The sequence below is a fragment of the Drosophila suzukii genome, chromosome 3 (genome assembly GCF_043229965.1).
Source record: "Drosophila suzukii chromosome 3, CBGP_Dsuzu_IsoJpt1.0, whole genome shotgun sequence".
Lineage (NCBI taxonomy): Eukaryota > Metazoa > Arthropoda > Insecta > Diptera > Drosophilidae > Drosophila > Drosophila suzukii.
Genome location: NC_092082.1, coordinates 27,384,486 through 27,411,143, shown reverse-complemented (window position 1 = coordinate 27,411,143; position 26,658 = coordinate 27,384,486). Strand labels below are relative to the sequence as shown.

Genomic DNA, 26,658 nt, shown 5'->3' with positions numbered 1-26,658 from the left:
TGCAAAAGTCCAACAAAATCAGCGGTGTTTCAGGTTCCCCTCCATCATGGAAGACGTTCTTGTGGGAATGGATTTCTATGCGGCGTGTCCGCCACGCTGAAATATGGTCGCGCATTTCTACAGCTGAGTCCTCCCCTTGGATCCGCACCCAAGATAAGCCAGTGTAATCACCTATTACCCCAGCTGGAGCCATTCCAAGTCTACATCCGTCACAAAGGCACAGGAAACCGACTCACGAGCCAGTAATCCCGAGAGCATGACTCAAGCTACAGCGATTTCAACCAACATTCTTTGACCTAGTGATGCAGCCAACTGTACGAAACAACCCTTTCCGCCGGAGCCAAGAAGCTACAAACTAAGGACTCGTCTGCTACAGAAACCCTGGAACCATGGGTAAGGCAGTTTCTTGCTGAGGAATTGGCCAAGTTCGAAGGATTAGCTGGCGTATCACATATCGCCGAGCATTCCATCACCATGCGCAATGAAAAACCCATCAAAAAGATTGACGAGCTGCTGCAGAACGAATGCATTGAACCCTCACGGAGTCCCCATAGCGCTTCTATTATACTTGTGGGAAAGAGATCAGGCGAAATGCGACTATGAGTCGACTTTCGACAACTGATTGCCCACTCGATACCCGACGCGTACCCGCTGCCAAGAACTACACACATTTTGGAGCGGCTGCGACACGCAAAGTATATCTCGACACTGGATTTGAAAAATGGGTACTGTGCAGATTCCCATTGCAAAGACTAGTCGCGAATGCACGGCTTTTACAGAGCCGGAGAGCGGACTGTATCACTGTAAAGTGATGCCTTTCGATCTCCATTCAGCGCACGCTACCTTCTACCAATCGCTAGAACGGTGCCAGCTCCATAGCTGCGCATATCTTGATGATATTATACTCATCGGAGCCACCCTCGAAGAGCATGTTAAGCACCTACGTGAAGTGTTGCAACGACTGAGGGAAGCGAATCTTCGCTTCAACTCGAAGAAATGTAGTTCCTTCAAGCGCAGCCTGCTGTACCTTGGCCACGTCTGCGAGGAAGAAATCCCAAAGGAACCATCAGCGGTGCGTATACTTAGTCCCCCAGCCACTTGCTAGGATCTGCGTCGTTGTCTTGGAATTACATCTTGGTACCGCCGCTTCGTGCCCAACTTTGCGAGTATCGTTCAACCAATGTCTTTTCTTCTCAAGAAAGGGCGACAGTGGGAATGAAAAAACAGAACCGACAAGACGGATTTGAGAAACTTAAAAGAAGGCTCACGAAAGTTTCTGTCCTCTCATGCACAGATTTCAACGAGAGATTTGTATTACAGACGGATACGAGTGACATTGGTCTGGGAGCAGTTTGAACCCAAACAATTCAAGGCGAGAAGCGAGTCATCGCATTCGCTAGCAGGCGTATCGTAGCCGCTGAGGAGAAATACTCAGCTGCTGAAGAGGAGTTATCTGAGTCATCAGAAAACTTCGAAGCTACTTTGAAAGGTACCGATTTGAGATAATAACCGACCACTTCGCACTGAAGTGGCTTAACTCAATCGATAACCCCACTTCAGCAATACCAGTTTGACGTACAGTATCGACGTCAAGACATAGTCGCCGACGCCCTTTCCCGGCAGCCATTAGAGGTACTACAGATGGTCAAGAAATACCCACCCCAATGCAACTGGCTCCACCGAATGACGAAGCTAGTCTACGATAAGCCCGAGGATTTTTCTGAATACTTGTACGAGAACCAACAGCTATAAAGTCTTCTCGGATCACGCCCAGACAAAGAGGAATGTTTCGTGAAAGTTGTTTGTGGAAAAGGAACTTCGGCAGCGAGTGCTATCGGAGTACCATGACCATCTCACGGCGAGACACCTCGGAATTCAAAAATCCATTACCCGGATCGCTTTACGCTACTGTTGGCCAGGACTTTTCCGCGATGTATTGTCAGCTGTTTAAGGTTAGCCAGAATAAAACAGCAGGAAAGATGTTTACTAGACAAATCAGGGAGCTCTTCGACACCGTCTGTGCAGATTTTGTTGGTCCTCCTTCCCGCTCCAAGAGTTGGAATAGTATGTTATTGGTGTTTTTTGACGCTTTCTCTAAGTGAGTAGAATTGGTATCCCTGAGAAAGGCCATTTTGGCAAGACACGAGCGAGCATTTCGCGAAAGGAGCCTTTGTGTGTGACAACGAAACACACACACAAGGTCTCTTGCAAACATCCCGGGATGGAACAAAAATCAAAATCCGACAGAGATGGCAAATCGCACCATTAAAACTATTGTATCCCAGTTAGTCGAAGGACAGCAGACAAATGGAAGCATATCAGACTCCACCGGGTTCAGCCCGGCCTTCATCGTACAATGCAGAGAACCACGACTCCCAGGGTCCAGCCAGGACCATCCAATGTTCCTCGACCACCCATCGCGAAAGCGGAATTACTTCGAGATGTGTGGTGCGGAAAACACACAGCGAGCGTCATAGGAGCAGATAAAACACTATGACCTTCGCCGACGCCCTTGGAAACTATAGCTATTATTTCTCCGATAACACCATTTATCTAAGACGGCGGATAACCACAAGCTCATAAATTGCATCTCCCCCACGATTGTTTGACTACAACAGGTGCACGAAAAACAACGAAGGACAGCTAGTATGGCAGACTTGAAATATATTGCTAACGACACCGATATTCCAACGACGGCATCATCACAGCAAGTGCCCAGAAAGGAGCCCAGATTGAGTTGGTGGGGGGCACTTGCTGGGAGGTGTGCCTACCCAACGCAAAGGTTTCCCATACCCACGGTAACCTACGTCTAACTAACCTACCAAACACTAATCCGACATAACGTGTCCAATCGTATATTGCGTTAGGTAAGGTATTCTGTGCAGCGGAAAAACTAACTCCATTTATTTTCTCAGATATGTAGTTTGGGTGCAGTGCGTCGAGGAGGCCATCGAACCATGTCCACGTCCGGAGTCCGACAACGAGCCCCGACCCAGCTGCAGCACAGCCGGACTCGCTGCCAACGCAACGATCGACACCCGGAGGGTATCGGATCAGGCCAAAAGCAATAGACGGAGGAGATATGACATTTGTGGAGACAGCAGATTCCCATTTTGGGCTGGGACTGTGGAGTTTAGAATCCATATCAACAGGCGGGGCGGGGTCACCAAATCAAAACGATCCCCGAATTGAGAGGGGAGTGTCAGGAACCTGAGTTCCTCACAAGTAACTAGAATTAAGTTTTTAATTGATAGGCAGAAAGCCAACCAGTGAATTCCGGCCAAAACATTTAATTAACTTTCAATTCAATTCTAGCTATAAGGAAAACCCATACGACAGTACTGTTATTATTTACTCGATAAACGAGCAGCACGCGCATCTCTGACAACTTCCAACTCACTACACGCACACACGCAGACAGACGAAACTAACCCCTAAAATTTGGCACGCGCTAAGCCAAACCATAGGAGTCAATAAAAGAAATAGATGCTCGCGAATTGACCAAAACCAAAAAGTCAGTCCTTGAGCAGCAGCCGATTGGCACTGATTAAGTCAAGAAAAAAAACAGCAGCAGAGACAGCACCAGAGACGAGCAAAGACCAGGACGAGGATAAGCGGGATCTTGGACAGCAGACCCTGCAAGGAGCAGCAGGACAGGATTCCCGGCACAGGCCCAGCGGCGGGAAGCAAGCAGGAGAGGAAAACGTGTGCGTGTGCGGAGAGGAGAAGCGGATGAGTGCGTGGTCAGCAAGTGGCCCAAAAATACTTAGTACGGGACAGGAGAAAGCGCCGAGAAGCAGCGGATTAATCCTCAAGCCGGCGGTTTGCGGCCACGAACACGTGCTTGTAAATTTTCCCCCTGATCTTGACCCAGTGCCAGGTTAGGATTAGGTTACATCGCCACCGATTTATGCGCCGAAACAAAATCAGCAAAGGAAGACTTTTGCGTACGCCCGCCAACTGTTGTCGACGGCTCGTTCAAAAGTACCTATAGGGTAGCAGGGACAGCGAACCTTTCGACGATTGACAGAAGGAATCGACCAGCTACAAGATGCATGTAAGAAGAGATAGTCTAGACGGACGACAGTCCTCTTCGCAAATTAAGTGGGGAACAGCTTATGTACCCCGCCATCGGGGGGGATCCAGTAGGTACTCCAAACTTTTTACCTCCATTGAAATTTGTAGCTAAAATAATAATAATATGTATTTAAATCCTTGAACTTCTTTAACACCTACTGTTAGCTCACCGATCACCTAAGCCATGTCCCCGTAACTTTATAAATTCTTTGTAAAGTGATACTGGCTAGACTAGCCTTACAAACTTCCCTACAGTGTATACCCTTGTCCAGATCTATATCTTCGCTTGATCCATGTCGACCAATTTCGGATTGAGCGCGGCGGTGGAAGACTCAGAAACTCAAGCATTGACTTCAACGCTCGGCATCCGATTGTAGTCCCGAGGAGTCATCCTGTGACTATTGCGATGATAGTGCATTTTCATAAGCGAAATCTACCTGCTGGGCCACGAGCTTTAATTTCCAGCGTCGTCAAAAAAGGGTCTCACACGCTTCCGAGTCAGACCGTGTCCGTTTCAACACATCATGACTGCCTTACCGAAGCAGAGGGTAGTTGACTCATCATACACTTTCGTGATCACTGGATTAGATTTCTACGCCATCTTTTAAAGTTAGAGCTCACATGTTTCGCAACAACGGCTCTGCACCTAGAGATTGTGCAAGATTTATCAACTTCGGCTATCATCAGTGATTTGCAGCGTTTCATTTATGCTAGGTGTCGTTCAAGGAAAATCTGATCGAACAACGCGACCAATTTCGTAGGCACCAACAACGAAGTGAAACAACTTAAGCAGCTATTTATGAGTGCAATGCATCAGGGACGGTCAAGAACTTTTGTGTAGCGGATTAAATCGATTGGCGTTGTACTTCACCAGTGATGTTTTCCTGGTAAAAAATGCAAACCGGATCCCGCTACTTTGGCCACTGACAAGAGTGACCAAATTGATCATCTGAGCAAATGAGGTAGCGAGAGTCACAAAGCTTAAAACCGCTGCTAGTGCCACGAACTACAACTGCTGGTGGTGCCACGACCTAAAAATGTGGCTACGCAGCAAGGTGGTGTTCATCCCAAAAGCGGAAAAAATATCCCATAAACCGACTTTTGTGATGCAGGACCGTGGAGGGGACTTCAGCTGGGAGGGGATGTAAACTATCATAAGGAAAGTTAGCAGGGGCACCCCGCAAGGCGGTGTACTCTCGACACTCCTGTGAAACGTATCAGTAAATAGACTGCTGTGGAACATGGAAGGAGGTGGCTGTTAAGTAATTGCCGATGCAGACGTTGTCGAAAGACCGACAGCCTAATATACTTTTTAGACTGGACAGACCAAGCTGGGCTGGGAGTACCTCACCTTCTTTAGAAACTATAAAATCCCTAAACTAAACCTCCTTACTCTTTGCGGAGAAACTAAGACTACGCGAGAAGGCTAAGTACCTTGGGTTTATTCTGGATAGGAAGTCTGACGTCGCCGACAAGGTGCGGAAGGCAAATACCGCACTCTACACCGTCCGAAGAGACACAGTAGCACAGCGGCCGTCACGGAATAAAATGAAATTTTGTCTTTTATTAGTGTGAGTAATTTACACGGGGCAGCTTATCGTTGTGTAAGTGACGACTGCTGTGCTGCAATGTACGTGTGCTGGCAGAACCTGAGCAGAGCCATTTCCAAGGCCCGCTTAATGGGACGTTTGATCCAGCTGTGATGCACGATCCCGGGTGACAAAACTCTACTCACTGCAAAGAGACAATGATCAATCTAAACTCCCACACACTTCTCGATCTGTCTGTATCTATTTAGCTAGTCAGGCAGCACTTCGCTTGCTCGACAAACTATCCTCAAACTCCAAAACTATAACCGTCTGTCGCAAATCTATTAACGAGATGGCGGAGCAGTTTGACATACACCTCATATAAGTCCCTGGCTGCAGGGACATCATAGGGAACTGTGCAGCCGACGAACAGGCCAGAGTGGGCACTACCTCCACTCTCTCCAGGGAGAAAACCACGTACAGGCTACTATACAGAGACTTAATTAATCTCACAGCACACAAGAGGTGGACAAATCTCACTTCTCTCAGCTAAATATCGCGAGAATTTTCTGACCACCACGGAGGCCAAGCACTCCAGAAAACTCTTCACCCTCCAAAGAACAGAATGTGTCCTAGTATCGTTCGCAAGGAAACAGCACGAATTTAGAACGGTTGTCTTTGTAAAAAGTGTTACAACAGCAAACATTATTAAAAGTTTCGCCTAATAAAGCGTCCACTTGAAAATTTGTTGACTATTCGACGTAAGTGTCAGTGAAAACGCTAGGCCACAACACATATCTTCTACTCCTTCGCACTCCCTTTAGAGTAACTGATAGTAGAGGCCATCGACTTTAGCGTTCTTACTAAATATGTTTCCCTCTTTCAATTAGGAAATATTAAATAAACAAAATGCTTTATTTGAAAAATTGCGCGAATACAATACGAATGCAAAAGTGTTCTTTATTTAAGTTCACAAACGAATATTGCTTCCAAGTCTGCAATCATTTTAGCATCATCTGATGTTCCCTTATCCGTAGGAAACAGATTAACACATTGTTCAACATTGCAATAGGTTGATGCAAGGCCAGGATTTATATAACTGCCATTGCAATTTTTGTTATCGAAATCCGCTAAGCTGTCGTTTTTAAAAGAGAGGTAGGAACTTGGCATTTCGTTATATTTTTTAAGTAAGTCCTTTGTAGTAATTTCTTTGGGGCTATTTCCATTTTCTACTTTAAAATATATATCCCTATTCAATGATTTCTTATCAAGCACAATGATATGTTTTTCATAGGCGTTATTATTAACTATTTTAGTTGATATTTCATTTAAATTTGTTTTGTTAGCATTTTGTAAATTGTTTTCATTAGCCGTCACTTTACCATCGTCAATGTTTGACTGAGCAATGTCTTTAAGTGATAAACATTTTGAATTTTCAGAATCGCAAATGTTTGTATGGCAGAACTTGAAATTGTCAACCCCTTGCTTAAATTGAATACCCGTCTTGTCAGGATGAACCACATGTTCTGGTGCGTAAATATTATGACTTTTCCGTAGTTCATTGCTGTTTACAAATGAACGCGATTCATTTAAAAGATTCATAATTATTTCCAAGGGCGTAGGACATTCATAGTTCCGCAATTTCAACAAAAATGCAAATGTTTTGTAAACTTCCGAGCGACAATTCCAGATGTTCCGCAAAGATTCTTTTGTTGTCGGTTCTGAATGTATTATAATGCAAATTCCCAATAAGGCGTTATGCACGTCCTGTAAAAAAAATAACATAAATGATATGAACTTGATACTGTGTGAATAATACTTTCCTTTAAAATTTGCTTCTTAAGTAAATGTCCAGACGATAAGAACAATTGTTGCAGGCAAAAATGAGCTTGAGCTCGAAGCATGTTATTATCAAAGTGCACCTCCAACATCGAAAATATAGTTTTCGATGAGCATTTGTTCTTTAAATTTGATTCGTCTCGCTTGGAAAGGAAAAATGTATTAAAATTAATATTTAAGGTTGTACAATATAATATTTACGCATGATAATAAAGTTTCGTTTCGCGGAACTAAGTCGACTAATATTTCCTTAACAAGAGTCTCCGAAATAATTTCACAGTGGCTTCCTTCTTGTAGGGTAGAGCACCATAACGATATTACTCTGTATAGTATTAGGCGAACATTGCTAAAAATGTAAAATTTGAGAACATTAGTAAGTTGTTCAAGAGAAGTCCGCGTTTTATGCCTATCAGAGTTTAATCCTACTTGGTTTTACCGCAAATTTCTAAAGCCGACAGTTTTTAAGCTGTTCAGATGGCCAACATACAGACCAAGAATTTCCGTCTTTCAATGTATTATTTAAGCTTTATATTAAAAACTTATAAGCTGAAAAATAAAACCGTTGTAACGTTAAGCAACAGCACTGCTAAGGGATGAAACAATGGGTATCCAAAAATAGAGAAGCATAATCTACTGGAGAGTTCTTAGGCTTTAGTTGACTTTTTTGTACCACCTCAGACTCAAACCTGACTTTTTAGTAGGGGAATGTGTTGTAGATTGGGACACTTCTTTGAGACGCTGGAATTTGGACATTAGCTTATGAAACTTTACGTGGTACCTTTAGAAAGCTTAATCTTTTAGCTAAAGACTAAAAGAACCATTTTTGATCAGTTTGAACGATTTAAATTTCTCTTTTTATGTTTTATTGAATTTTACAAAAAGTAAAAAATGTTAAAGGACTGCAAAAGCTAAAATCTGGCTTATGCTTCGTTTAAAATACATTTAAAATATCTAATTATATATATATTATTTAAAGTGTTTGCCAATGTGTTTGACATTAACGGCTCCTATAAATTGAAGTGCAATTCACTTTAAAAATGGGAGGCGTAAGTAGGCATACTAAAAAAAAGAAAATAATAGTTCTAACTGTTGCCACCTTTTGCTATCACTACCTGGAAGCGTTGTAAGGTTATGAACCAACTCTGTACTATCTTAAAATTCAGTGGAATCCAGGTCGCGATGTGATCTTCATAAAAACAACAGAATTTAATCTTAGCCGTGTTCCCACCAAACAAAATAATTCTCAGCGTCCACTACCGAGTTGCTCAAGCTAACATTTCAAGAAAGGTGGACGGCAATTTCCTACCCCTATAGGATCTACCGTCGCAAAACCAGTCACACGATATTTTACAGCCCCCTACGAACAAATCCAATCTTTATGTGTGCACCTTAACAGGTGGTAAATTCAATACTTTCCGCTAATAAAACTAAAAAATAAAATAAGTACAAACCAAATACAATAAAATAAATACATTAGCCAGTACAATATTACTCATCCACGGCGCATGCCGATATATACCACCCAATAAATTTATAATGTGAAAAGGAATTCGAAACCATGGTGCGCTAGAACCTTAACAAGGGGGGTGTGCTGACAGACAACCTTGACAACAGGGGATCGTATTGTACGGGCCGCGACGATCTGTTTGTGAAGGGGAGGTAATATGGCCGAAACAAAGCCCGATCGTATTGCTATCAAGCGACAGCTGAGCTTGTTGGGCAGTGTGGACTGACGACAGACGAACTTTACGAACTAATATTATTTTCCAGGCACTTTAAATATATATTCTCGTTATGTTGGAGAGGAGAGGGGCTTACCAAGATCCCACGACCCAAATACGACGGAGCTTATGCCGGCTAATAGTGCCTGAAACACGGACGCCTCCCCCTCGGCCCAACTCTTTTTCAGGACTCGAGCACTAATTTGTCCACGTAACACTGACAGTGCGTGTTGTGAGGAACCTGAGTTCCTCATAAATAACAAGAATTAACCAGTGAAATCCGGCCAAAACATTTAACTTACTTTACATTAAAATCTAGCTATAAGGAAATCCCATACGATAGAACTTTTAGTATTTACTCGATAAGCGAGCAGCACGCGCATCTCTGATAACTCCACGCACAAACCATAGGAGTCAGTGAGAGAAATAGATGATCGCGCCCAAAAATCAGTCCTTGAGCAACGGTCGATTGACACTGATTAAGTCAAGAAAATAAAACAGCAGCAGAAACAGCACCAGAGACGAGCAAGGACCAGGACGAGGATCAGCGGGATCTTGGACAGCAGACTCTGCCAGGAGCAGCAGGACAGGTTTCCCGGCCCAGGACCAGCGGCGGGAATCAATACCTGCAGGAGAGGAAAAAACGTGGGCGTGTGCGGAGTGGAGAAGCGGGTGAGTGCGTGGCCAGCAAGTGGCCCATAAATTCTTAGTACGGGACAGGAGAAAGCGCCGAGAAGCGGCGGATAAATCCTTAACATGTGCTTGTAATTTTTCCCCCTGATCTTGCCGCAGTGCCAAGTGAGGATTAGGTTAGATCGCCACCGATGTATGCGCCGAAACAGCAAAAAACGACTTTTGAGTACGCCCGCCAATGGTTGTCAACGGCTCGTTCAAAAGTACCTATAGGGTAGCAGGGGCGGCGAACCTTTCGACGATTGGCAGAAGAAATTGACCAGCTACAAGAAGCATGTAATAAGAGATAGTCTATACGCACGACAATCCCATTCGAAAATTACCTGATAATTACGATTATCAGAAGGAATCGACCAGCTACAAGGAGCATGTAAAAAAATAATCTAGTCGCATGACAGTCCTCTTCGCAAATTAAGTGGGGAACAACTTATAAGCCCTGTCTTCGTGGGGCTACTAGAAGGTACACCAAACTTGCTACTTACCTTGTAATTGTACCTAAAACAATAATAAAATATATTTAAATCTTAGAACTCCTTTCCCTAATTTTAAATATTTGACCCGGCGACTGACAACTCACACCTACCGCCTAAATTCTCTGTCAAGTGATGCTGGCTAGACAGAGTCGACCCCAGCCTTCGAAACTTCCTTACAGATGGCGCCTGAACAGGGACATGGGGCTTACAAATTTCTTAAGATAGGGAAACATTTGGGTACAGCTACGACCGTACCCCTGCAGCGGTACGCCAGAAAATCAAGCAACAACAGTAAGAGACCCGAGAACAAAGTACCGTGAGCAGTTCTGGCTTAGATAAACGTTATGCTTATAACCTCAAAAATGTTAAGAAAAATCTAGTAAGTAACGCCATGCCAACTCGGACACGAGATCATACACCACGTTACACACCTTTATATACATACATTTAAAGAGAGAGCGAACCGAATCCCTGTACCTTGTATGCCTGTCGAGAGAGGGAAAATCACGTGGTCAGCCGAAGAAGAACACTAAAACTTCACAGAAACTCGTGCAAAAAACGCGCGTCATTTTTTATTGGCTCTCTCACCGTCTCTTCTTCCGCTGACACGATTTGCTACCGAAGGCCTTTCGCTCGGGCTCCGGCGGGAGTTCGCAGAGTTCATATCCAGTCGTCGACGAGTTCAGTTAAACGAGCCACTGCCTCGTTAGCTTTCGCCAAGCCACAAATATATTAAAATCTCACCTTTGATTTCTTTTGTTTTCTTGCGTTTGGCATTTGGCTTTGTCAAGTATCGGGTGTGAGTTCTCGAGCTAATTCCTTTTCTGTCTTCAAAAAATTATTCCGCTGCGCAGGAATTCCATTTTTTACCCTATTTAGGCATCCCGTATCGCAAACATGGGTGCACGTTGAATCTCATACCTTCGCAGAATGGAGCTGGAGGCTATCCGCGCTCACTGAAAATAAAGGAAAAAGTCGACGAAATGAGGATTCGGGTTGCCACGTTCAACAGCCGCAAAGACCATACGACCGAAGTTATGGAGCGATACTAATATGGAAACACTGATACCCTCAGTGCCAGGCACGACATTTTTCCCAAGAGGGCCGAAATGTGCGCTGTTGCATTGGCAGAGAAACTAAGGATCTGGGGAATCACGTTTGACGGAACCACCGACCCCATCACGTTCATTCAACACCTCGAGAAGCGAACCAACGCCTAAGGAGTAAACGTGGAAAAGATGTCGCAAGCAATTCCAGGGCTATTGACGGAAACCGCAATGGCTCAGAACCAGCCAGCTACTCGGAGCATTTGTAAAAAGTTTAACCAAGCTCTCCTTGACTTTTTATTTTATCTTCCATCCAAGCATTTTCAGCGGCTTGAAAACTAAATAACTAAATCTGGTACAATACCACCCAGGAATTAGATCGGATCTGCGACAACCTGCAACCGGAGTACCAGGTGTTTACTACGAGACACGAGTTTGAGACTCTAGAGAAGTTGACCGAACTTGTCGTCAACTACGAGGTTACGCGGGATCGGGATACTAAGAGCCATGCAGGGATGCTGACAGAGGCTCAGCCTCGTCCGAGACAATACGAGCCGATCACGCCTTTACAACCACGCTCAAGTGCACTGAGCACAAGACGCTCAAACTCCATGGAAATAAGAAAACCAGAACCGATATTGTCTGCATTTATCCCAGAGACTAGAATTTTGAAGCCTTGGGAGAATCGGCAAACAGTTCCGAATTTTCGACAGGCTTGTGGACATTGTGCCCAGGAAGGACATTTCTCGCGCGACTGTTGCAATGCCAGGGTCATTTTTTGTTGGCATTGCGGACACCTAGGAAACTGCACCATGAATTGTTGTCGTCAAGCTAACCCAGGAAACGGGGGAGGTCTTCGACCCTCCGGAGAGCGGACGGAGACTACCAGGGGAACCCCGGAACCAAACGGAATCTTTAAAGTCAGGGACGACTGCCTTACCGCAAAAGTGAGAATCGAGGTGCAGATTTTCGACGCTTCGTTCGATACGGGCGCCAGCAGGAGTTTTGCAAGTGAGCGAGTCGATTAACTCGTAGGAAACAATAATAACATAAGGACGGTACGGACGCAGGTCAGCCTTGCTAAAGGCTAACAAGTCACTACTTGCAAAAGTCCAACAAAATCAGCGGTGTTTCAGGTTCTCCTCCATCATGGAAGACGTTCTTGTGGGAATGGATTTCTATGCGGCGTGTCCGCCACGCTGAAATATGGTCGCGCATTTCTACAGCTGAGTCCTCCCCTTGGATCCGCACCCAAGATAAGCCAGTGTAATCACCTATTACCCCAGCTGGAGCCATTCCAAGTCTACATCCGTCACAAAGGCACAGGAAACCGACTCACGAGCCAGTAATCCCGAGAGCATGACTCAAGCTACAGCGATTTCAACCAACATTCTTTGACCTAGTGATGCAGCCAACTGTACGAAACAACCCTTTCCGCCGGAGCCAAGAAGCTACAAACTAAGGACTCGTCTGCTACAGAAACCCTGGAACCATGGGTAAGCCAGTTTCTTGCTGAGGAATTGGCCAAGTTCGAAGGATTAGCTGGCGTATCACATATCGCCGAGCATTCCATCACCATGCGCAATGAAAAACCCATCAAAAAGATTGACGAGCTGCTGCAGAACGAATGCATTGAACCCTCACGGAGTCCCCATAGCGCTTCTATTATACTTGTGGGAAAGAGATCAGGCGAAATGCGACTATGAGTCGACTTTCGACAACTGATTGCCCACTCGATACCCGACGCGTACCCGCTGCCAAGAACTACACACATTTTGGAGCGGCTGCGACACGCAAAGTATATCTCGACACTGGATTTGAAAAATGGGTACTATGCAGATTCCCATTGCAAAGACTAGTCGCGAATGCACGGCTTTTACAGAGCCGGAGAGCGGACTGTATCACTGTAAAGTGATGCCTTTCGATCTCCATTCAGCGCACGCTACCTTCTACCAATCGCTAGAACGGTGCCAGCTCCATAGCTGCGCATATCTTGATGATATTATACTCATCGGAGCCACCCTCGAAGAGCATGTTAAGCACCTACGTGAAGTGTTGCAACGACTGAGGGAAGCGAATCTTCGCTTCAACTCGAAGAAATGTAGTTCCTTCAAGCGCAGCCTGCTGTACCTTGGCCACGTCTGCGAGGAAGGAATCCCAAAGGAACCATCAGCGGTGCGTATACTTAGTCCCCCAGCCACTTGCTAGGATCTGCGTCGTTGTCTTGGAATAACATCTTGGTACCGCCGCTTCGTGCCCAACTTTGCGAGTATCGTTCAACCAATGTCTTTTCTTCTCAAGAAAGGGCGACAGTGGGAATGAAAAAACAGAACCGACAAAACGGATTTGAGAAACTTAAAAGAAGGCTCACGAAAGTTTCTGTCCTCTCATGCACAGATTTCAACGAGAGATTTGTGTTACAGACGGATACGAGTGACATTGGTCTGGGAGCAGTTTAAACCCAAACAATTCAAGGCGAGAAGCGAGTCATCGCATTCGCTAGCAGGCGTATCGTAGCCGCTGAGGAGAAATACTCAGCTGCTGAAGAGGAGTTATCTGAGTCATCAGAAAACTTCGAAGCTACTTTGAAAGGTACCGATTTGAGATAATAACCGACCACTTCGCACTGAAGTGGCTTAACTCAATCGATAACCCCACTTCAGCAATACCAGTTTGACGTACAGTATCGACGTCAAGACATAGTCGCCGACGCCCTTTCCCGGCAGCCATTAGAGGTACTACAGATGGTCAAGAAATACCCACCCCAATGCAACTGGCTCCACCGAATGACGAAGCTAGTCTACGATAAGCCCGAGGATTTTTCTGAATACTTGTACGAGAACCAAGAGGAATGTTTCGTGAAAGTTGTTTGTGGAAAAGGAACTTCGGCAGCGAGTGCTATCGGAGTACCATGACCATCTCACGGCGAGACACCTCGGAATTCAAAAATCCATTACCCGGATCGCTTTACGCTACTGTTGGCCAGGACTTTTCCGCGATGTATTGTCAGCTGTTTAAGGTTAGCCAGAATAAAACAGCAGGAAAGATGTTTACTAGACAAATCAGGGAGCTCTTCGACACCGTCTGTGCAGATTTTGTTGGTCCTCCTTCCCGCTCCAAGAGTTGGAATAGTATGTTATTGGTGTTTTTTGACGCTTTCTCTAAGTGGGTAGAATTGGTATCCCTGAGAAAGGCCATTTTGGCAAGACACGAGCGAGCATTTCGCGAAAGGAGCCTTTGTGTGTGACAACGAAACACACACACAAGGTCTCTTGCAAACATCCCGGGATGGAACAAAAATCAAAATCCGACAGAGATGGCAAATCGCACCATTAAAACTATTGTATCCCAGTTAGTCGAAGGACAGCAGACAAATGGAAGCATATCAGACTCCACCGGGTTCAGCCCGGCCTTCATCGTACAATGCAGAGAACCACGACTCCCAGGGTCCAGCCAGGACCATCCAATGTTCCTCGACCACCCATCGCGAAAGCGGAATTACTTCGAGATGTGTGGTGCGGAAAACACACAGCGAGCGTCATAGGAGCAGATAAAACACTATGACCTTCGCCGACGCCCTTGGAAACTATAGCTATTATTTCTCCGATAACACCATTTATCTAAGACGGCGGATAACCTTGCGGCCAAATTGGCACCGAAGTATGATGGACATACAAGCTCATAAATTTCATCTCCCCCACGATTGTTTGACTACAACAGGTGCACGAAAAACAACGAAGGACAGCTAGTATGGCAGACTTGAAATATATTGCTAACGACACCGATATTCCAACGACGGCATCACCAAAGCAAGTGCCCAGAAAGGAGCCCAGATTGAGTTGGTGGGGGCCACTTGCTGGGAGGTGTGCCTACCCAACGCAAAGGTTTCCCATACCCACGGTAACCTACGTCTAACTAGCCTACCAAACACTAATCCGACATAACGTGTCCAATCGTATATTGCGTTAGGTAAGGTATTCTGTGCAGCGGAAAAACTAACTCCATTTATTTTCTCAGATATGTAGTTTGGGTGCAGTGCGTCGAGGAGGCCATCGAACCATGTCCACGTCCGGAGTCCGACAACGAGCCCCGACCCAGCTGCAGCACAGCCGGACTCGCTGCCAACGCAACGATCGACACCCGGAGGGTATCGGATCAGGCCAAAAGCAATAGACGGAGGAGATATGACATTTGTGGAGACAGCAGATTCCCATTTTGGGCTGGGACTGTGGAGTTTAGAATCCATATCAACAGGCGGGGCGGGGTCACCAAATCAAAACGATCCCCGAATTGAGAGGGGAGTGTCAGGAACCTGAGTTCCTCACAAGTAACTAGAATTAAGTTTTTAATTGATAGGCAGAAAGCCAACCAGTGAATTCCGGCCAAAACATTTAATTAACTTTCAATTCAATTCTAGCTATAAGGAAAACCCATACGACAGTACTGTTATTATTTACTCGATAAACGAGCAGCACGCGCATCTCTGACAACTTCCAACTCACTACACGCACACACGCAGACAGACGAAACTAACCCCTAAAATTTGGCACGCGCTAAGCCAAACCATAGGAGTCAATAAAAGAAATAGATGCTCGCGAATTGACCAAAACCAAAAAGTCAGTCCTTGAGCAGCAGCCGATTGGCACTGATTAAGTCAAGAAAAAAAACAGCAGCAGAGACAGCACCAGAGACGAGCAAAGACCAGGACGAGGATAAGCGGGATCTTGGACAGCAGACCCTGCAAGGAGCAGCAGGACAGGATTCCCGGCACAGGCCCAGCGGCGGGAAGCAAGCAGGAGAGGAAAACGTGTGCGTGTGCGGAGAGGAGAAGCGGATGAGTGCGTGGTCAGCAAGTGGCCCAAAAATACTTAGTACGGGACAGGAGAAAGCGCCGAGAAGCAGCGGATTAATCCTCAAGCCGGCGGTTTGCGGCCACGAACACGTGCTTGTAAATTTTCCCCCTGATCTTGACCCAGTGCCAGGTTAGGATTAGGTTACATCGCCACCGATTTATGCGCCGAAACAAAATCAGCAAAGGAAGACTTTTGCGTACGCCCGCCAACTGTTGTCGACGGCTCGTTCAAAAGTACCTATAGGGTAGCAGGGACAGCGAACCTTTCGACGATTGACAGAAGGAATCGACCAGCTACAAGAAGCATGTAAGAAGAGATAGTCTAGACGGACGACAGTCCTCTTCGCAAATTAAGTGGGGAACAGCTTATGTACCCCGCCATCGGGGGGGATCCAGTAGGTACTCCAAACTTTTTACCTCCATTGAAATTTGTAGCTAAAATAATAATAATATGTATTTAAATCCTTGAACTTCTTTAACACCTACTGTTAGCTCACCGATCACCTAAGCCATGTCCCCGTAACTTTATAAATTCTTTGTAAAGTGATACTGGCTAGACTAGCCTTACAAACTTCCCTACAGTGTATACCCTTGTCCAGATCTATATCTTCGCTTGATCCATGTCGACGAATTTCGGATTGAGCGCGGCGGTGGAAGACTCAGAAACTCAAGCATTGACTTCAACGCTCGGCATCCGATTGTAGTCCCGAGGAGTCATCCTGTGACTATTGCGATGATAGTGCATTTTCATAAGCGAAATCTACCTGCTGGGCCACGAGCTTTAATTTCCAGCGTCGTCAAAAAAGGGTCTCACACGCTTCCGAGTCAGACCGTGTCTGTTTCAACACATCATGACTGCCTTACCGAAGCAGAGGGTAGTTGACTCATCATACACTTTCGTGATCACTGGATTAGATTTCTACGCCATCTTTTAAAGTTAGAGATTTGCAGCGTTTCATTTATGCTAGGTGTCGTTCAAGGAAAATCTGATCGAACAACGCGACCAATTTCGTAGGCACCAACAACGAAGTGAAACAACTTAAGCAGCTATTTATGAGTGCAATGCATCAGGGACGGTCAAGAACTTTTGTGTAGCGGATTAAATCGATTGGCGTTGTACTTCACCAGTGATGTTTTCCTGGTAAAAAATGCAAACCGGATCCCGCTACTTTGGCCACTGACAAGAGTGACCAAATTGATCATCTGAGCAAATGAGGTAGCGAGAGTCACAAAGCTTAAAACCGCTGCTAGTGCCACGAACTACAACTGCTGGTGGTGCCACGACCTAAAAATGTGGCTACGCAGCAAGGTGGTGTTCATCCCAAAAGCGGAAAAAATATCCCATAAACCGACTTTTGTGATGCAGGACCGTGGAGGGGACTTCAGCTGGGAGGGGATGTAAACTATCATAAGGAAAGTTAGCAGGGGCACCCCGCAAGGCGGTGTACTCTCGACACTCCTGTGAAACGTATCAGTAAATAGACTGCTGTGGAACATGGAAGGAGGTGGCTGTTAAGTAATTGCCGATGCAGACGTTGTCGAAAGACCGACAGCCTAATATACTTTTTAGACTGGACAGACCAAGCTGGGCTGGGAGTACCTCACCTTCTTTAGAAACTATAAAATCCCTAAACTAAACCTCCTTACTCTTTGCGGAGAAACTAAGACTACGCGAGAAGGCTAAGTACCTTGGGTTTATTCTGGATAGGAAGTCTGACGTCGCCGACAAGGTGCGGAAGGCAAATACCGCACTCTACACCGTCCGAAGAGACACAGTAGCACAGCGGCCGTCACGGAATAAAATGAAATTTTGTCTTTTATTAGTGTGAGTAATTTACACGGGGCAGCTTATCGTTGTGTAAGTGACGACTGCTGTGCTGCAATGTACGTGTGCTGGCAGAACCTGAGCAGAGCCATTTCCAAGGCCCGCTTAATGGGACGTTTGATCCAGCTGTGATGCACGATCCCGGGTGACAAAACTCTACTCACTGCAAAGAGACAATGATCAATCTAAACTCCCACACACTTCTCGATCTGTCTGTATCTATTTAGCTAGTCAGGCAGCACTTCGCTTGCTCGACAAACTATCCTCAAACTCCAAAACTATAACCGTCTGTCGCAAATCTATTAACGAGATGGCGGAGCAGTTTGACATACACCTCATATAAGTCCCTGGCTGCAGGGACATCATAGGGAACTGTGCAGCCGACGAACAGGCCAGAGTGGGCACTACCTCCACTCTCTCCAGGGAGAAAACCACGTACAGGCTACTATACAGAGACTTAATTAATCTCACAGCACACAATAGGTGGACAAATCTCACTTCTCTCAGCTAAATATCGCGAGAATTTTCTGACCACCACGGAGGCCAAGCACTCCAGAAAACTCTTCACCCTCCAAAGAACAGAATGTGTCCTAGTATCGTTCGCAAGGAAACAGCACGAATTTAGAACGGTTGTCTTTGTTAAAAGTGTTACAACAGCAAACATTATTAAAAGTTTCGCCTAATAAAGCGTCCACTTGAAAATTTGTTGACTATTCGACGTAAGTGTCAGTGAAAACGCTAGGCCACAACACATATCTTCTACTCCTTCGCACTCCCTTTAGAGTAACTGATAGTAGAGGCCATCGACTTTAGCGTTCTTACTAAATATGTTTCCCTCTTTCAATTAGGAAATATTAAATAAACAAAATGCTTTATTTGAAAAATTGCGCGAATACAATACGAATGCAAAAGTGTTCTTTATTTAAGTTCACAAACGAATATTGCTTCCAAGTCTGCAATCATTTTAGCATCATCTGATGTTCCCTTATCCGTAGGAAACAGATTAACACATTGTTCAACACTGCAATAGGTTGATGCAAGGCCAGGATTTATATAACTGCCATTGCAATTTTTGTTATCGAAATCCGCTAAGCTGTCGTTTTTAAAAGAGAGGTAGGAACTTGGCATTTCGTTATATTTTTTAAGTAAGTCCTTTGTAGTAATTTCTTTGGGGCTATTTCCATTTTCTACTTTAAAATATATATCCCTATTCAATGATTTCTTATCAAGCACAATGATATGTTTTTCATAGGCGTTATTATTAACTATTTTAGTTGATATTTCATTTAAATTTGTTTTGTTAGCATTTTGTAAATTGTTTTCATTAGCCGTCACTTTACCATCGTCAATGTTTGACTGAGCAATGTCTTTAAGTGATAAACATTTTGAATTTTCAGAATCGCAAATGTTTGTATGGCAGAACTTGAAATTGTCAACCCCTTGCTTAAATTGAATACCCGTCTTGTCAGGATGAACCACATGTTCTGGTGCGTAAATATTATGACTTTTCCGTAGTTCATTGCTGTTTACAAATGAACGCGATTCATTTAAAAGATTCATAATTATTTCCAAGGGCGTAGGACATTCATAGTTCCGCAATTTCAACAAAAATGCAAATGTTTTGTAAACTTCCGAGCGACAATTCCAGATGTTCCGCAAAGATTCTTTTGTTGTCGGTTCTGAATGTATTATAATGCAAATTCCCAATAAGGCGTTATGCACGTCCTGTAAAAAAAATAACATAAATGATATGAACTTGATACTGTGTGAATAATACTTTCCTTTAAAATTTGCTTCTTAAGTAAATGTCCAGACGATAATAACAATTGTTGCAGGCAAAAATGAGCTTGAGCTCGAAGCATGTTATTATCAAAGTGCACCTCCAACATCGAAAATATAGTTTTCGATGAGCATTTGTTCTTTAAATTTGATTCGTCTCGCTTGGAAAGGAAAAATGTATTAAAATTAATATTTAAGGTTGTACAATATAATATTTACGCATGATAATAAAGTTTCGTTTCGCGGAACTAAGTCGACTAATATTTCCTTAACAAGAGTCTCCGAAATAATTTCACAGTGGCTTCCTTCTTGTAGGGTAGAGCACCATAACGATATTACTCTGTACAGTATTAGGCGAACATTGCTAAAAATGTAAAATTTGAGAACATTAGTAAGTTGTTCAAGAGAAGTCCGCGTTTTATGCCTATCAGAGTTTAATCCTACTTGGTTTTACCGCAAATTTCTAAAGCCGACAGTTTTTAAGCTGTTCAGATGGCCAACATCCAGACCAAGAATTTCCGTCTTTTAATGTATTATTTAAGCTCTATATTAAAAACTTATAAGCTGAAAAATAAAACCGTTGTAACGTTAAGCAACAGCACTGCTAAGGGATGAAACAATGGGTATCCAAAAATAGAGAAGCATAATCTACTGGAGAGTTCTTAGGCTTTAGTTGACTTTTTTGTACCACCTCAGACTCAAACCTGACTTTTTAGTAGAGGAAAGTGTTGTAGATTGGGAAACTTCTTTGAGACGCTGCCATTTGGACATAAGCTTATGAAACTTTACGTGGTACCTTTAGAAAGCTTGATCTCTAAGATAAATACTAAAAGAACCAATTTGGGTCAGATTTTAACGATTTACGTTTCTCTTTTTATATTTAATAGAATTTTACAAAAAATAAAAAATGTTAAAGGACTGCAAAATATAAAATCTGGCTTGTGCTTCGTTTAAAATACATTTACTTTAAATTTAATAACTAAAAAATTATTTTTTTTTAATTTAGAATATCTAATATTATATATATTACTTAATGTGTTTGCCAATGTGTTTGCCATTAACGACTCCTGTAAATTGAAGTGTCATTCGCTTTAAAAATGGGAGGCGTAAATAGGCATACCAAAAAAAGAAAATACTAGTTTCAACTGTTGCCACCTTTTGCTATCACTACCTGGAAGGGTTGTAAGGTTATGAACCAACTCTGTACTATCTTAAAATTCAGTGGAATCCAGGTCGAGATGTGATCTTCATAAAAACAACAGAATTTAATCTTAGCCTTGTTCCCACCAAACAAAATAATTCTCAGCGTCCACTACCGAGTTGCTCAAGCTAATATTTCAAGAAAGGTGGACGGCAATTTCCTACGCCTAGAGGATCTAATAAAAATATAAATAAAATAAGTACAAATAAAATACAATAAAATAAATACATTAGCCATAACAATATTACTCATCCACGGCGCACGCCGATATATACTATCCAATAAATTTATAATGTGAAAAGGAATTCAAAACTATGGTGTGCTAGAACTTTAACAGGGAGGGTGTGCTGACGGGAGAAGTGGAGTATGTCAAGAACAATGACATAACTTTCGTCGGACAACCTTGACGATAGGGGATCGTATTGTACGGCCCGCGACGATCCAGGGAATATGGCCGAAACACAGGCCGATCGTGTTGCGATCAAGCGACAGCTGAGCTTGTTGGGCAGTGTGGACTGACGACAGCCGAACTTTACGGACTAAAATTATTTTCCAGGCACTTTAAATATTTATTCTCGTTACGAGAACAGGGGATCGTATTGCACGGCCCGCGACGATCCGTTTGGCACACGAATGTGTGAAGGGAAGGGAATATGGCCGATACACGCGGTAACACATGCTCCTCGCGCGTTCATAGCTTAAAGATAACTAGGAGGCTTTAACAGCCGCGATTAATATGTTCTTTAGTCACTCAGTATTTCCATTTCTTCGTTTTTGCAACCCCAAAATCTCCACAGTCCGCTAAGCGATTTTACACGGAGTTGCGCTCTTAGTAGCCATAAAACGGGCTCGGTTTTAAATAACAACTAACTACCAAAAATTGAATGAATTGTCAAATTGAAGTTGTTATGGTAAACAAATTATGTAAATTCAAGTCAACAAAATCCTGTCTCCATAAAGGATGATTAGAACAAGTTAAATATAAAAGTTTTCTTTCTAGTTCAATATTATTTTTTTTTTTTTATTGTGTCGAGCAACACAATACAAATGGGAAAGAAGTGAATTTAACGCTTAAGCAGGAGGACTTCGCCCATGTCGCCCATACTACTCAGAAACGGAGAACGACCCATAATTCGTCGACATCTGGGCCGAGCTGGAAGCAACATACCACTACAGAGCCGGCCCCAGCATCATGCTAAAAAGGTCCGCGAATGGTCGTTCAGCGGAAAAACAATTTGAGTTCCTGGAGCAGGTAGAATGGTCCGCCAACACGTTCGTTTTGGATTTAGACATGATCCCCCGAGCGATGCCGGAACTGCTCAAGGGAAGGGCTTTAAAGTGGTTTGTCGCCAACAACAAGTAATGGAGAACCTGGGCGGAGTTAATAGAAAGCTTCCACACCCATTTTCTGCCAAAAATTTCTTCATTAGGCTGGCGGATCAGGTCCGGCAACGGAAGCAGGGCTTCAGCGAGTCGTTCAAGGACTACATGATCGACATGCAGACGATGGTGAGGCCACTTAGCTATTCCACGAAAGAGACAATAAGCATTATTAAAGTGAACTGCACCCCAAGCCTACGAATGTTCTTAAGAGCATACAAAGTGTCGGACCTGGACACGCTAATGATCCTAGCCGATGAGTACGAAGAACTTGAAAAGGAACGGGAAGTCTTCGCACAGGAGAACAAGTTCTCAAAGACAAAGTCGGCGTCACCAACACAGGCGACATGCAGGAGATGCGAGGAGGTAGATAACCAGGACACACGAGGAAACGACCAATGGTCACCACCACACCAAGCCAGACGACAGCAGGCAACAGACGCACCACGCGGAGGCCATTGGGCACCACCCCCACAGCAACAGAGACAGCCAAACAATACCTTGCGGAGGCCGCCAAGCAACACACAGAGGCCACAAGAGGCCACCCATATCACAGACCCGCAGGAGGCCTGTCGGAAATGCGGTGGGAACGGACACTGGGCTAGAGGATGTCGAAACCAGGGGTTGCTGTTTTGCTGGATATGCGGCAAGGTGGGTGTCAGGAGCGTCGATTACTGCCAACGATCGAGGAGGAGCAGCAGTTGTCCGCAGCTGTGATGGTTGGTGGGAACAGCTACAAAGCCACAATCGTCACCGGAGCAACGGCAAGCTTCGTTAGCGAACAAATGGCGGACAGTATTGATGCTCTAGGATTACAAGGACGAGACGGCAAGTTTGCTTGGCAGACGGAAGATGCGGCGGAATTGATGCGCAGCTCGAGGTAGATGTCAAATTCGGCAACAAAAAAGTGACCATGCGCCTGTTGATTTTACCCGAAGTAGTGGATCCGTTGGGATGGTATAGAACTTCCTGAAACATGTCGGAACCGAGATAAGCTGTGCTGGACACGAGATAATAATACCAGTCAGGAACCGACACAATGGATGGCTCGAGGAGAAGATATCGGTAGCAGTCGTTTAACAGGTAAACGAGTGGCAGATCGCACTGGAAAAAAATAGTAGGCAATACACGGCGTTCACGGTACTAGGAAAAGGTCTATTTTAGTGGAGGTTAATGCCGTTCGGACTCCACTCAGCGTCGGCAACGTTTCAGCTGGTTTTGGATCAAGTAATTGGCCCCGAGATGTCACCTCACGCATTCGCTTACCAGGATGACATAATAGTGATCGGTCGCACGCTAGAAGAACACAAGAGAAACCTTGGAGAAGTGTTCAGGCGTCTAAAGAAAGCAAACCTGAGGCTGAATCCAGAAAAATTCCAATTCTTTAAGAAGGAACTGCTGTACCTGGGACATCGAGTGACTAGCGATGGAATAGGAACAGATCCAGAAAAAGTAGCCGCCATCGCTGAGCTGGAGCCACCATCGACCGTCCAAGAACTCAGCCATACCTAGGAGTAGCGTCGTGGTACCGCCGGTTCGTACCAGATTTTTCCAGAATTGTCAAATCCCTGTGTGGACACCAGAGCACCAGATGGCGTTTGAGGAAGTAAAGGCAAGACTCATGGCAGACCCGGTGCTAGCATGACCGGACTTTAGTAGAACTTTCATCCTGCAATCAGACGCCAGCGACTACGGCATCGGGGCAATACTGACTTAGGACACCGAAAAAAGCGAAAAAGTTATCTATTCGAGCCGAACTCTAAACGGTGCGGAAAAAACTATTCAACAACGGAGGAGTGTTTGGCGATCGTCTGGGCGATCGGAAAGCTCAGACCATATCTGGAAGAGTACCCACTTTAAGGTAGTAACCGACCACATGGCCCTGAAGTGGCTCAAAAGCATCGAAAGCCCTTCAGGAAGGATCGCCAGATCGGCCCTGGAGCTACAGCAGTACGACTTTGAGATAGCGTACAAAAAGGGTCAGCTAAACGTGGTGGCCAACGCATTATTAACGACAACCACTAAAAGAGATGCTATGAGGATTAAAGGAGGCAACGGCGACCGCAGAAGTACCCGGACTATGTGATGGAAGGTGAAACACTGTACAGACACATACCACACCGAGCAGGCAGTGAAGACGCGTCATGGAAGATGTGCGTCCCAAAGGTACTACGAGAAACAGTGTTGAGGAAAAGCCACCACGCGCCATCGGCGGGACACATAGGAAGCTGGAGGAAAATTGCACGGCTGGCAGCCCGATACTACTGGCCAGGCATGCATAGAGACACCCGAGCCCGCGTAAGAAAATGCCAGACTTGCATGCGGTTATAGCCCAATCAAATAAAAACGGACGGGAAGATGTTGACCCAAGTGCCAGAGGAACCATAGGCCACGGTACGTGCAGACTTCGTTGGACCCCTACCAAGATCTAAGCACGGCAACCAAATGCTGCTGGTCATGATAGGCAGATTTTCGAAATGAACGGAACTGGTACCCCTGCGCAGTGCGAAGGCGTTTAGGGAGCGCATAATCGCAAGGTACGGGGTCCCGAAGGTGGTCATAACGGACAACGGAGTGCAGTTTGCAAGCCGTATTTTCAAAAGTTTCCTGGCTGAGATGGGTATCAGACAATAATTCACCGCACCATAGAGAATCCGACAGAACGAGCAAACAGAACATTCAAGAGCATGATTGCGCAATTCGCAGGGCAGGACCAGAGAAATTGGGTCGAGAAGTGGCCGGAGATTATGCTACCATTGAACAAAGCGACACATTCAAAGAAAGAACGGACCGCTCACGTCGATGAGCTTAAGCAACCACAAAACGAGCAGACGGCAGACACATCAGATGACTAACAAGAGGTACAACGCGACAGGATTAAGCGTCAGGAGGAAGCGAGAGTCATCCTGGCGCATCGCAGGAAAGATATACACTAGGATTTTACATTGGTATACACTAGGATTTTACATTGGTCCAGACTGCGAGGCCACAGGATAATGAGTCAGGCCTAAGCGAGAGTCATCCACACGCCACGCAGAAAGGAAAATCATAAGGATAGGATATAGAGGGTGACCACTGACCCCGACGACGAGGCAACGGTTTCAGCGTCTGGCGCGAGCCAGAGTCAACCGATTACGCCACGTAGAATGGAGTACGCGCGGAGGGAGGCAAGCAACACAAATCGCGCAGTCCAGACACACACCGTAGCATCCGAAGATTCTATTCGGAATGCGCCGGAAGAGCTCGTCTAGTTGTTACCCGTGGAAAGGGGGAGGACGGTGCAGAATCAGATCTACACCGTATTTAGCTGGTTACAAAAGGCAGAAGCACGCATCGCACCAACAGTTAAAAGGAAAAAAAAACACAGGCAAACCCTGGAAGTAAATGTCGGTTCAAACGAAAGTGCAACTCACCAAGGGCTGAAAAGCCCTGCTGCAAACGAAGGCCAAGCGCTATTTAAAGCCGCTGCGCCCAGTGTACTTAAGACTAAGGACAAAGAATGGCATAGACTGGTAGGAGCTGACGAAAAAAAAATGGAAAATGGAAGACAAATCAACAAAATGCTGTAAGGGCAGATCCAATTTTGCCAACTCACCATTGCCCAGGGAAGGGGGCGCCTCGATAAGCGATCGATTGGCACACGCAAAGTGGAAATATCGACAAAAGGTGAAAATATCGCAACGGGCAGGTGGCAACGCATCACCGTCGGTATCGATGGTCGATGAAACATTGATAACGCACGGATAATGTGACCAAACGGAGGAACCATGGAAAAGAGTAGGCCGCAGCAATGAGCAACGAGCTGGGGATCGATAGCCGATGAGTATCGTTTTCCCAGTGGAAGCATGTGAAATATCGGCGCGGAAGATTTGAAGTTGCTACGAGGAGGACGACCAGCGCTGTAGAAACTCAATGGAGTTAAAAGCGTCGAGGCAGCATCGAGTGAGCAACGAGGGAGCGCCGGGGGAATCGACAGGAGCATCGCAAGGACTCGAAGGCTAGGAAATGCAAGAAAACGCCGGAGACTAGGAACGATCTTTTAAATGTTTCCCGAAGTAAGGGGGAATGTGAGGAGTTGAATAACTCCCCACAATTCTTAGCAGCAGAAGCAACAGATGGCTGGCCGCTTACCAGATACGCGGCGAATTCTCGTAGTAACGGCGCGGCGAGGAGCGGTTGGAGAAGAAGAGAGTTTGGAGACCAACGGGGGAGAATAAGAGAGTTCGGACACCAAGGATGGAGA

General features: G+C 45.0%; 2 protein-coding genes across 2 annotated transcripts in view; both read right to left on the bottom strand.

Moving 5' to 3' along the window:
* RpL10 (ribosomal protein L10) overlaps nt 1-26,658 on the bottom strand; it is a 208,065-nt gene that overhangs the window by 160,017 nt on the left and 21,390 nt on the right. The window lies entirely within an intron of this gene.
* LOC139352927 (uncharacterized) overlaps nt 18,910-26,658 on the bottom strand; it is a 30,916-nt gene continuing 23,167 nt past the window's right edge. Inside the window, exons 3-5 of the mRNA XM_070995720.1 lie at nt 20,054-20,198; nt 19,839-19,995; nt 18,910-19,782 (exon numbers count right to left, since the gene is read on the bottom strand). Coding sequence (XP_070851821.1) covers nt 18,974-19,782; nt 19,839-19,995; nt 20,054-20,198 — 1,111 coding nt within the window. The 3' untranslated portion in view covers nt 18,910-18,973. The remainder of the gene's footprint in view (nt 19,783-19,838; nt 19,996-20,053; nt 20,199-26,658) is intronic.